We start from the raw sequence: 12897 nt of genomic DNA, 5'->3' as shown, positions 1-12897 counted from the left end.
TGAGACTGACTGAGCCTGCAGGCCATGTTCACAGTCACGCCCTGGAACTGACTGGCATAGAGACGTGGTCTGTTTTCCTTTTTCCTTTTCTCGATTGCCACGGTGATATTATTGCTAGAAGTTGTCATTGATGAGGGGGAGAGAAAGGGCAGGAGACACGGGCACAGGGCTGGGCCAAGGAGTGGCTAGTCCCTTGGGCCTGCTTCGGGCTCTGCGTGGCCCTGGTGGGGTGCTTGAAGTGTCACTCAGGCTGTTGGCCACTGTCCCTCAGTCCCCATCCTTGGGGTTGTGGGTGGTGGTTCCTTGAGCTCAGGTCAAGGTGTCTCAGTGGCCTTTACTTAGGGAGAACTCCTGGACCAGCCTCTTGCCTATATCAAATGTAAAATATTTCTTTATCTTTTTTAGAGACAGGGTCTTGCTCTGTTACTCAGACTGGAGTACAGTGGCATGATCCCAGCTTACTGCAGCCTCAATCTCCTGGGCTCAATAGATCCTCCTGCCCCAGCCTCCCAAGCAGCTGGGACTACCAGCATGCACCACCATGTCTGGTTAATATATATATTTTTTTCTTTGAGATGGGGTCTCACTCTGTGGCCCAGGCTGGAGTGCAGTGTCGTTACCTTGGCTCACTGCAAGCTCTGCCTTCCAGGTTCAAGCGATTCTCCTGCCTCAGCCTCCCAAGTAGTTGAGAGTACAGGAATGCGCCACCACTTCCGACTAATTTTTGTATTTTTAGTAGAGATGGGACCATGTTGGCCAGGCTGGTCACGAACTCCTGACCTCAAGTGATCCGCCCACCTCGGTCTCACAAAGTGCTGGGATTGCAGGTGTGAGCCACCACGCCCAGCCAATGTCTGGTTAATTTAAAAAAGCTTTTTACAGAGACAGGGTCAGGCTGGTCTCGAACTCCTGGCCTTAAGCTATCCTCCCACCTGTTCCTCCCAAATTGCTGGGATTACGTATGTCAGCCACCTCACCCAGCTGAAATGTGAAATCTGATTGCCCCAGAGGGATAGAAGGGATTTGTGGGGAGAGTTATACATTTACCCAAACCACTAGTCATTTTAGTGACTTGCCAAATAGGCCCAGAGAGGGGGATCACACAGCAAGCAAGGGGACAGAGCTGAGATGAAAATGTGAGCCATTCATTAAAACATTTAACAAATACTTACCAGGTGCCTACTGTGTGCCAGGAAGTAGGTGGGAGCCACGTGGGCATGTTGGCCCTCAGGGTTTCCAGGCCATTGTCACTAGAGGGATTGTTATCCCCTTCGACAGATAGGGAAACTGAGGCTCAGCAAGTAGACCCGCCCAAGATCAGAGAGCTAGTGAGGGGCAGAGTTGAGATTCAGACTGTGGTGGGCTTTGAACTCAGATCTCCAAGCTCAGAGCTGAGACAACCTCTAAGCTGATGCGTGTATGGGAGGGTTAGGGTGGGGGCCAACCGTGAAGTTTAAGATTTGCTGTTTTCCCACTTGGTTGGTGGCCATGTAGACCCTCTTTCTGATCTCTGACTTCTGGCTGAGATTTGCTGTTTCTGCCCCTGAGCCCAGAGTCTTTGAGTTTCCCAGGCCCCATCTATCTTTCTATGGAAGGGGACGTGGCCCAGGGATCAAGTGTGCACAGGCAGCCAAGGCAGGGTCGTTCTTGGGGTTGTGGGGCCCTGCAAATGGGTTCTAGTTGGGCCGGGGGGGGGCCAACTCCACAGGGGTCAAGTCCTCCACATTCTCAGTGGTGCGTTCCTGGAGACAGGTCTCAGCGCTGCAGTCAAAAGCCTGTGACCACCAAGCACGGTGGCTCATGCCTATAATCCCAATGCTTCAGGAGGCCAAGGCAGGTGGATTGCTTGAGCTTATGAGTTTGAGACCAGCTTGGGCAACATGGTGAAATCCTATCTCTATAAAAAAAATACAAGAATTAGCCGGGCGTGGTGGCGCACGTCTGTAGTCCCAGCTACTTGGGAGGCTGAGGTGGGAGTATTGCTTGAGCCTGGGAGGCAGAGGTTGTAGTGAGCTGTGATCATACCACTGCACTCCAACCTGGGTAATAGAGCTAGACCTTGTCCAAAAAAAAAAAAAAAAAAAGCCTGTGACTGTACTTTCTACTGGGCAAGACTGTCGACTCCTGTGACTTCTGTCTGCCCTGATAGCTGGTAGCATTTTCCTGGGCACCTGCCTTATGCCAGGCACAATGGAACCTTATCCCCTTCCCATTTCACAGAGAAGGAAGGTGAGGCTCAGAGAGGGAAAGTGACTTGCCCAAGCTTGAGCTGCTGGGAAAAATGCCAGGGACCAGGATACAGACCTTGGCCATCTGACTCCAAAATCCCCTGTGATGTTTTCTGTGTTTCGTGGCCTGTTGGTGAGCGGCCCTGACCTCAGAACACCCCTCTGCCAGAGCGAGATATGTGAGCATGTCCCTGAAGCCAGCCAGGCTGCAGCTAGCAGTATCATTACCATCATGGTAGCCGGGGCCAGGGTGCCGTCTGCCAGCAGGGAGAGAAGTGTACATATCTCAGAGTAGGGGCATTGGGGAAACATCGCCATGGGGCTGACAGCCAGGTAGCGTGGCAGGAGTCACCTGGGGTGGGGAGGGGCAGGTGCTCTAGGCAGAAAAAACCGTAGCAGCAAAGGTGTGGAGGTGGAAGGATCAGGACTCTGTTGAGGGAATGTATAGCTGGGGCTTGCAGTGCAGGAGAAAGCGCTGAGATGAGGTTGGAGGCCTGAGAGGGAGTCGGGCTAGGGCATGCAAAGCTAGGAGGTACTGGGGAGCCATGGAAGTTTCAAGCAGGAGAGAGGCCTGCTGTGGCTGGTGCTTCAGGAAACTCCTCCAGCTCACAGGTTTGGAGGGCAGTGTGTAAGCAGTGAGGCAAGGTGGCAGCTGCAGGCAGGAGATGGTGGGTGTGTGGGCCAGGGTAGGGCAGTGGGGCAGGAGAAAAGTGGGCAGACTTTGGAGGCAACCTCTTCGCTCCTTGGTGCCTGGGCTGACTGTGGGGGATGGGGAAGAGTGAAGAGTGACCTGGAATGCCTGGGGCTGGCTTGAATGCAGTGGCCCTGCCCTTCTAAGGAGGTGAGGAACAGAAAAGCTGCCAAGGTCTGGGGGTCACAGATAAGTGTGGGGAGGGGGGGCTAAGGGACTCCCAGGCTGTAGCACGAAGGCTCCAAGAGGTGGTGGCTCAGCCCTGTGGCCACCAGACCTGCCTCAGCTTCCAGGCCCATCGCCCAGCCCCCCAGTTGAGTGGCAGCTGTCACAGAACCCAATGTCTCCCCGCACCAGGTCCAAATAAAGGAAAAACCAAAATACACTTCCCTTTGTCGGAATCCAGCGAGGGTGAGTTGGGCGAGAGTCATCCGCTATTGTGTGCTGGGGCCCACACTGCTTCTTACATAAGCTCCGAGTTAAAAATACGCCCGGCATTCTCATTCTCTGGCTCGGCCTGGGATTGCACCCTGACCCCAGCCTCAGCAGCTTCCAGCACCCGCAGGGACGAAGAAACTGCCCCGTGGCACGAAGCTAGCACATGGCACTTCTAGCTCTGGCTGCCTCCAGTGCCAAGAACAGTAACAGTGGGCTGGGCGTGGTGGCTCACGCCTGTAATCCCAGCACTTTGGGAGGCTGAGGTGGGCAGATCACTTGAGCCCAGGAGTTTGAGACCAGCCTGGGCAATATAGCAAGACCTCATCTGTACAAAAAACAAAACGAAAACCAGAGGCTGGATTGCAGGCCTGGCTCTGCCTCTGACTCCGTGTGACCTTGATCAGGCTCTGACTCTCTGGACCGTCTTTCAGTTCATCTGTAAAGAGCAACAGTAGTACCAGGTTAGGGGATTAGAAGGAAAAACGTGGCCAGGCATGGTGGCTCACCCCTGTAATCCCAGCACTTCGGGAGGCTGAGATGGGAGGATTGCTTGAACCCAGGAATACAAGACTAGACTTGGCAACATAGTGAGATCCTCATCTCTACAAAATAAATTTTTAAAAATTAGCTAGGTGTGGTAGTGGGCACCTATAGTCCCAGCTACTTGGGAGGATGAAGTGGGAAGATTGCTTGACGCCAGGAGGTTGAGGTTGCAGTGAGTTCTTTTTTTTGTGCCACTGCCCTCCAGCCTGGGTGACAGAGTGAGACTCTGTCTCTAAAAGAAAAACAGCAACAGCAACAACAGAAGAATGGTAAGTGTCAGAGCAGCTACCCTTTTTTGACAAAGGGCTCACCGTATGTTGAAGGCTTTCCAGCTATCATCTCACTTAATCCTTCTAGCAGCCCGTGAGGTAGGTTCTCTTATTCTTCCCATATGACAGAAGAGGTTAGCACCTGGCCTGGGCCATGCTCTGGGGGAGTACCCAGGGAGCCCTTGATATGGGCAATTGTTGGGCTCTGTCCTTCCCCCCAAATGCCCCTGGCTTTCCCTCAGGTAGGCAGCAGGGCAGGAGGTGGCTGGGTCAGGAGTCTCCTTCCCTGGGGTTCAATGGTGGAACTGTGGCTGGGAGAACCACCAAGGCAGCCCTTTGCCTGGCGTGGGAGGTGGCAGCCACCTCCGCCCGGCTCACGACGCCTGAGCACGTGGCTCACCCACATGGAAACCTGGTCCGGGGATTTTAGTGCAGAGCAGGGTGATGATGAGGCCTATTTTGCTGACTTTAAAGAAAAAAAGAAAACTCGGCCCCCTCTACGGGTGGGTGGCATCTCTGGAAGCAAAATTTAAAATGCAACATCCCCAGGTAAACGTCCCCTCTTTTCCATTCTCCCTTCACCCCAGGCACAGCCTGCAGAAGGGTCACTCAGCCCTCCCTGGACCCAGCCCTGCAGGTCCCCACTGTCACCTGCAGGCTGGCCAACAACATCGACAGGCTGTACTCAGAGCCAGTGTTGGCAGGAGTGCCCCACGTGCTAAGCATTTTGCATGGATCATTTCACTAAATTCTCCTAACTGCCTCCATGACGGCCGGTCCTATTATTTTCCCCGTTTCGTAGAGCCAAGGTTCTGAGAGATGAAGTGATGTGCCCAAAAGTTCCTTGCTCCACGAATGGTGGCCGCTATCATTGTTGAACCCTGTAAGAGAAACGGAGTGACTTGGAGTTATTCACGCAATTGCTTTTTTTGGCACCTGCTCCTGGTTCTCTCCTTCCCTTAATGGAACTTACTGTCTCCATTGTGGATGGAGAAGTTTGGAAGACAGAGGCCGACGTGGGTCTTGTGATTGCAGCGGGGTGAGCAGGGGCAGCCTGAGCCTCTGCAGCATGATGACCAGAAGAAATGATGTGGTGTTCAGGGCAGGGGTGACGGGGTAGTAGGAAGAGGCTGGAAGCTCAGCAAGGATTTGTGCCATGAAGAAAAGCTGAGAAGTGCTTTTGGGAGGAGAAACAGCAGGGGTGTCTGTCTCAGCTCTGGGCCTTGACCCTGGGCATGGGGCGTGAGGTGGTTCTTTCTGATCGTATCTGTCCTTAAAAACCATCCTTCAGTCTTTCCTTGCTGGGCAGGCGTGCCCATCAGTCCCCAAGAACCAGAGGCCCCTCCCCTCACGCCCCCCTGTCCCCGCCCAGTGCTGCCTGAATCAAGTGAGGCACACGAAAGGTTATCTGTTTTGAGACAACGTCGCCCCAGCCTCTGGGACTGACCCCCCAACATGTACATGGTATTGCCAGTCTCTTGTGAGGTCGCCCCACGCTGCTGTTAGCCGGACTCAGCAGGAATCACCATCCCCAAATTGCAGATGAGGAAACTGTGGCTCTGCAGACAGGAGCTGCCTAGGTACAGGGCATTTGGGATTCCACCCTGGCCTGACCAGCTGGGAATCCTGGGCTGAGAGGAGAGAGCCACACCCCTAGAGCTAGTGACCTGACCCTGGGTGACCCGTGGGTAGCTCCTGCCCCTTCAAGCCTCAGTCTTCTCATCTGTCAAATGGGGATGAAGGGCACTTCACAGTCAGTGCACTGGACCCAACTGAGGGCCCAGCGCATGCAGGATCCAGAGGTGAACAGGCCAAACCTGCCCCTCTCCACATGGCCACAGTCTGATGGGGGAGGCTGATAATCAAGTGGAAAACAGAACAGCACCCACTGGGTTCTGTGGTGTCTGCCAGTGCCGGGCGCTGAGTGACTCCAGGGTCTCCCTCAACCCTGGGAGCTTGGGAAGGGGGTGGTTTTATCTCTGGGTCCTGGTGTGGGGGCTGGCATGCTTGCCGCCTCAAGGAGTGGAGACTGAGGGCCTCTCTGGAGCTGGGGCAGGCCGTGACTTGAGGCGGCTTCCGTGAGACTGATTTATCGGCAGCGACTCGGCAGCCCTGGGGAGCCGCGGTCTGAGGGCGTGTTAGGTCCCCCTAGCTGGAATGAATCCGGCGGGAGGATGAGTTCGGTCATGCTTGGGTTGTCAAGAACTGAAGAATAATATTCTCTCTTAAAAATGTTCCCTGTGGATACCAGACTGGTAGGCTCTCTTGCTCATTCTAGGCAGAGGCTGGGGAATCCTGCACCCATGCTTTGTGACATCTGGCAAGCCTCTCGCCCTCTCTGAGCCCAGGGTGGCCCTGCCAGGGTGGGGAGAAGGGGCCCCCCCACTGATGGGCTTGCTGGGGGATGGAGTTAGATAATACACGGACGTGTTCAGTTGTGTGCCTGGGACGCCCTCATTAAGTCCACCCCTAATAAGAACGGCAATGGTTTCTGGCATTAGCACACCGCACGCTGATGTCTGAAAGCATCTTTAGAAAATCTGGCCATTTGGGTCTGTCTTACCCATCGCTTGGCAGACGCAGCTTCCTCTGCCCGGTGTATTGCTCAGGAATTTTCTTTCACCTTCTGGGTGCTTGCAGCCCCAGAGCAAAGAGTTTCTCTCTCCTTTGGCAAGGAGCTTTATCCCTCGGAGTCTGTTTCCTCATCTGTAAAGTGGGCATAAGCATTGCTGTGTTCATTCCTTGAGATAATGTGTGCAAAGTTGGGGAAATAACCCCCTTTCAGATTTTCTTTCTTTCTCTTTGTGGCAGATACTACTTCCCTCACCCCACCCCCGCCAATCCAGATCTTGCAGTGCTGGAATAAAATTCCTTTGGAGATATTAAGCAGGGGAGGGTGGAGGGGTCACTGGGAACAAGGCAAGCATGGGTTCAAGAGCAAAGGTTTGGGCACTGTGCCTCAGTATTGCCAGAATCCAGGGCCTGCCATGTTCCTGGAAACCCTGCCTCTGATGCCTTAAGCTTCCTGGGGTACCTTCTCCCCAGGAAGAAGGTATCCAGGCGATACCTGGATCTTAACAGCATCCAGATTTCACCACTACGAACTAGCTTTGAAAGCTTGGATTCAGAACCTCAGTTTCTCCTTCTGTGAAATGGGGCAAAGACTCCTGTTTCATGGCCAGGAACATGCCCACCTGGCTGGGCCCCAGGAAGTAATGGGGCTTTAGGGGCTTCTAAGTGGCTGCAAAGCCCCCCTCACCTCTGACCCTCCCAGATACGAAAGACAGCCCCAGCAGCACTGTTTGGGGGTGTCTCTGTGTGCCAGGCCATTACAAGGCCCCAGGGGAGATGATGTCATCCCCATTTTACCAGTGGGGAAACTGAGGTCCAGAAGAGCCTTGGCCACATAGTAGTGGGGCTGTGACTCCAAAGTGACTGTGCTTTGGTCACAAAGAGATACTGTTTCCGGGCCTCACCATCAGCTCCAGGAGAAGGGTGGGGACAGTGTCTATCCTGTTCCATGCTAGATCCGCAGGCTTATACCATGCCTGGCATATAGAAGGTCCTCAATAAAGGCATGTTAATTGCATGAATGAATGAAGTGGCCAAGGAAGGCGCCTTCCTCCCCAGCTCCAGCTCCTCCCAGCATGCAGATCTCAAAGCAAGGTGTCTCTGGGGCTCCAGGGTGGGGGCCCCAAGCCCAGTTAGTCATGGCCTGTCCTCAACTGCCTGGGCCCATCCCTCTGGGAGGATTTTCTCTGCACGCAGTGGCTCAGCTCCTGGGGGAGGCCTCCTGCTTAATCCCAGAGGGCAGGGCGGGCGGGTGACTCCTGCCTGGCACAGGGCCCTTGGCTGGGCTTGCACAGAGGATTGAGGGCAGGCCGGTCGTGGAGTTCAGTATCTGGGTGTGCTCCCTCACCTGGAGCAGAGCCCCCTGCCCCCAATCTCAGCTTTTTTTCACTTCTACTGAGGCAGAAATTCAACATCAGCCCATATTCAAACCCAGCTTTCTGTCCCTTCCAGGCTGTGTGACCGTGGGCATACTCTAAAGTCAGACTCTAGGAAATGAGAATAATGAGACTCTTCATTGACATATGGCAGGTCTCAGGACAGAGCCAGTGGTCACATGGTAGCCGTAAATGAGAAGTCCTGCAAATTGCCTGCTCTGGTCTAATTTATACTAAGATGTGAATGGTTGTCAGACTCCTTTCTCCTCAAGCACGTCTAACACAGACATCCCTGTGATCTGTGGTGATTTCTGGCATTGTGTGACTCAATGAGAAGGGGGATCGGGGGATTTTCATTAAGGGTATGGGAGAGGAATAGACTCCCCCACCCCAGGCACCCAGAGTCCTTTCATGTAGCAGCTGAGAATGGTGCTTTTGTGCTGGTCTGACCGGGGAGCTCAGATTCTCTGTCTTTCCTGCTCTGAACACTTCACCCTCTGTCCTTGTGAAGATAGCACTTTATAGTTTATACAAACACCTTGTACATATTAACAGCCTAGTTGACTAGCCATCATAAGGAGGTGCATGAGCCGGGCAGACACCCCCATTTTCAGAGGAGGGGACTGGCCTCGGGTCCCTTTGTGGAGCTAGAACTGGATTCTCTCAGCTGTTACGTTGGAGCTGTGTGACCCCAGGAAAGTTTCTGTGCCTTTCTGGGGCTCAGACTTCTCATCTGTAAAATGGAGTCTGAGAAAGCTATGGCCAGAGCATAGGAGGGAATGAAAGACATAGGCAGGTGTCCTGAAGGGCTCCTCCTCTCCCATGTCCTCACTCTCAAAGTCACTTCCATGGAGCCTCAGCCCCTGCACACCAGTGAGGGGCAGAACCTTCAGAGGTGGGAGGGGGCTGAAAAGGGAGCAATTGGAAAGTCCTGGGGAGTGCTTGGGGCTTGGGGAGTGCTTGAGGATTGGGGAGCACTTGGGGCTTGGGGAGCTGTGGGTTTCTAGTCTTTGTGACTCAGCTGTGCCAAGCTGGGTGTCCACAGGCACCTTCTCCATCCTTCCTGCTCCTCTGGGAAGGGTGCTGTGACTCCACACTTTCTCCTATGTGACTTGGGGCAAGTCATTTGCCCTCTCTGAGTCTCAGTTTTCTTAGCTATAAAGCAGAGGTGATCATCCTTACTCCTGGAGTTGGTATGCAGTCTGGCACATTTTAAGAAAGTTCCCAGCTCATGGTAGACCCTGAGCAAATGTCTGTGCAGAGGATGACACACAAACAGGCTGTGTTCTGGACCCAGACAATCCTCCCCTCCACCCTTTCACGGCATGTGGCGAACTCCTACACATCCTTTGATGCCCAGTTTAGATGCCCCTCCTCCAGGAAGCATTCCTGACTTAGATCATGTCCAGTTAATCTTTTGGGAACTCTGGTGCATCAGAGATGGGCAAACTCTTGAGTTTATCCTGCCTCACTTTCCTATTTCCCAGTGGGGAAACTGAGGCCCAACAGGGGGGTCTTCCCTTGGCTGAGATCTCACAGATGAATCAGAGGTAACAGCAAGAGGATTCGAAACAACATCTCTACATCCTCTGGGACCAGCTTTAGCCATGGAAAGAGGGCGTGGACGGTGCCTCCCTTGTATGCCTCTGCCACTTTGGCCCCCAATTATGGTGTCCCTCAGAGATGAGCGTGCCACTAATATCCTCTCTTCCTTCTCTCTCCACAGCCCACGACCTCCCGGCAAACAAGGCCTCAGCAACCCAGCCTGGCAGCCACTTGCAGTGCCTGTCTGTCCACTGCACAGACGACGTGGGTGACGCCAAGGCTCGGGCCTCCGTGCCCACCTGGCGGTCCCTGCATTCTGACATCTCCAACAGATTCGGGACATTTGTGGCCGCCCTAACTTGAATGACAAGAAAGACCCCCTCCTCTACCAGGCCCTTCCCCTCCCCTTCTCTGTCTCCTTCCCCCTCAACCTGACCCTACCCCTCTGTTAATTTGAAAGGGCCACTATTGCTGAGTGTATGATTTTTTTTTTTTTTCTCTAGGTTGGTACCTGCTTAGTGGCATATGGACCGGAAAGGGTTAATTTAAAACGGGGGGGGGAATCTCAAAAGTCTTTTTAAAAAAGAAACTTGTCTGCCACAGTATGTTACCAGTGTTAACCCTTCTGCAGTTAGCAAACTTTTGCTTAAGCCTTTTTCCTCTAGATACTCCCCATGTTTCGGTAATCTTGGCATACATTTTTTAGATGACCTCTTTCCTTGTTTTATTTTCATGCTGCTGTATGTCCAAGTATTGTTATTTCATAATAAGACAAGAGTTGCTTTCTTTTTTATTCTTTTTCCTTTTCTTCCCCCCTCCCCTTTTATTTTCTTTTTGCTTTGTTCACTGCTTATTAAAATGGAAATCCTGGAGAATAGTAGTTCTGGAATATTGCCGGGTGAAAGTCAAATTGTCTTCACAATATTATATATTGACACCCAAGTGTCATCAGTTAGGCAGGAGCCAAACAGTGAATGCCCCCCTTAGGTATTCTGCCTGGGATTTTGTTTTGTCTGTTCCCTAAGAAAATATATTTTCGTTCCTGCAAACACAGTGCTCAGCCTTCAGTTCCCTTCCACTTGGGTTCTCTCTTCTCCTGCTGGAAGCCGCCCCTCTCTGCGATGGACGTGAGGACGTGTCCAGCTCTGCTCTGTGGGAAGGAGTTGGAATGTTCGACAGTAGTGTTTTCTCTCCTTTTCTGGGCCTCCTCGCAAATGCCCAGGCCCTGCATTTTCATGCTGTGCTAAGCAGCCTTTGGTCTGCATGGGGGATGGTGTGCTCCCAGCCTGCAGTCTTTGGAGCCAGGTTGCTGTCCTTGCTGCAGTCAGGCCAGCTGTGCCTCGGGCGCTGGAGTTGGAGGAGGCTGAGTTCTCAGCCCTTTCCCTTTTCTGAAAGCTGTTCCTGGCCGGGCATCCCAGGGAAGAAGGAGGGGACTGTGTGTATCTCCTCCACCTCTCCCATTCCATCCCCAGTCCAACCTGGGCAACCCCACCCCCGGGAGGGATGAGGCACCCTCTTGCTCAGCCTGCTCAGCCTTCTCTGAGCCCGGGTGTCTTTCTTTGCAGGGATCTGCAGACTCCCGAGGGCTAGAGGACGAAGAAAGAGAATATAACAAAATGACTTTGATTCCTACGCCTTTTAGTTTTGAACCCTGGAATTCCTCTGCCCCCTCCCCAACTTTTGATGGAATCTTACCCTGTTGCAAAACTAGAGCCATGTCCCAAGCATCTCACAAAGGAATAACTGCTTTGAGCAGAGATGAGTGGTGGTTGTCATGGACAGGCACTTTTGGGTGCTGTTGATGCCTGCAAAAGCCATTTATGGCTTGTGGTGGGGGGCATATAGATTCCCAGGTGGGTTAGACAAGAAGTGACTGATACCACTTCACCCAAATCGGTGATGGTTATATTTAATTTCAGTTATTGTTATCGAGCCTGTCTTACTAAAACGCTCCACTTTGAGCTCCTCCACCCCCTCTAGGTCCTCAGAGTTTGCAGATCCGGGCTTTTTTTAGCAAGTGACCTGAAGGCTCTGGGCTCACCATACAACACCCACATTGTTTATTTCAAAGAACTCTTCAGCAAAGGGAGAGGAGCTTTCAGAAAAACCTCACTCTTTCCCCTCCCTTCTCCCCTCTTTCCTTCTGCCGGCCCTTTTGGCTGGGGTCTGAGTCTGCGGTTCTTGCCTGGGCAGTCTTGACCTGGGGCAAACCCTGGCTTCAGAGGGCAGACAAAGCAGGTGGCATGAATTGATCAGCGAGAAAGGTATGAGCCGAGGCAGTTCCTGCGTTCTGCTACAAAAGGAATGGAAAGGGAAGAGAATTTTCCCCCACCGTGGGCTGTGGGAGAGTTGACCGTATTGTGGACAAAACTCCGTGACCGCTATGATTCTGCAGTGTACAGCTGTTTGAGAGCTTCACCATTTTACTTTTGAAACAGGAATGATTTCTCCTTAATTGCTTAAGGCCGGGGAGCAAAGTGTCTTAACTTCTGTCTTTGACTTTCCCAGCGTTGAGTCATCAACACTTTGCCAATTAGCTCATGGTCCTGGCAACCTCGGAAACCCCTGAAGTTTTAAAAACTTTCTCGCTCCCCACGACCCCTAGAATGAAACAGCTTTAAAAATAGCCTTAAGCAAAAGGATGTTATTTCATTAAATTTGGTTTAATGGAAAGAATAAAAGTAAATGAAAAACACACCCAACACACTAGACTCCGAACACTGGTAATCAGTACTGCATAGCAAACTCTTTAGAAAAGAAAACGAAAATGTTATTGCACATGTAAAATATGAAAACTTAACTCTGCTGTGTGTTAGGCAATCCTGTAATCTTTTTTGACTCTTAAAAGAAATTCATTTCTGAAATGCTTGGTTGGAAGACTGTGACAATAGCTCATGAAATTGAGTGTTATTTTTTCTTTCTTTTTTAAAAAAATATGTAAAGTGCAGTCTTCTGTATTCCTGCATATTGTATATACCTGTATATGTTTTCCTGAGCAGTTAAATAACAATAAATATGACGTTAATGGTGACTGTGGTATATTTGTGGGTGGGGCTTGCTTGCTTTGTTTCCCCCCAACTCTATCCCCTTTTTACATCAATCTCTTCAGATTCTATGGGATGTACGGGTGTAGGTTTGGATGCTGTAGTGTGTGTGTGTCTGTGTGTGTGTACTGATGTTGTCCTAAGTTGGGTCATTTCAGTATTTCTCAGCCTTGGCACTATTGACATTTTGGG

The 12897-nt window shown here is 52.0% G+C and overlaps 1 protein-coding gene across 1 annotated transcript in view; it reads left to right on the top strand.

Annotated features, from left to right (window-relative positions):
• Nucleotides 1–12692, top strand: part of LOC105495737 (MN1 proto-oncogene, transcriptional regulator) — a 53439-nt gene extending 40747 nt beyond the window's left edge. The window contains exon 2 of the mRNA XM_011765469.3: nucleotides 9843–12692. Coding sequence (XP_011763771.2) covers nucleotides 9843–10024 — 182 coding nt within the window. The 3' untranslated portion in view covers nucleotides 10025–12692. The remainder of the gene's footprint in view (nucleotides 1–9842) is intronic.
• Nucleotides 12693–12897: the final 205 nt, after the last annotated feature.

This window comes from Macaca nemestrina, chromosome 15 (genome assembly GCF_043159975.1).
Source record: "Macaca nemestrina isolate mMacNem1 chromosome 15, mMacNem.hap1, whole genome shotgun sequence".
NCBI classification, from domain to species: domain Eukaryota; kingdom Metazoa; phylum Chordata; class Mammalia; order Primates; family Cercopithecidae; genus Macaca; species Macaca nemestrina.
This window is presented reverse-complemented; position numbering and strand designations above follow the sequence as displayed.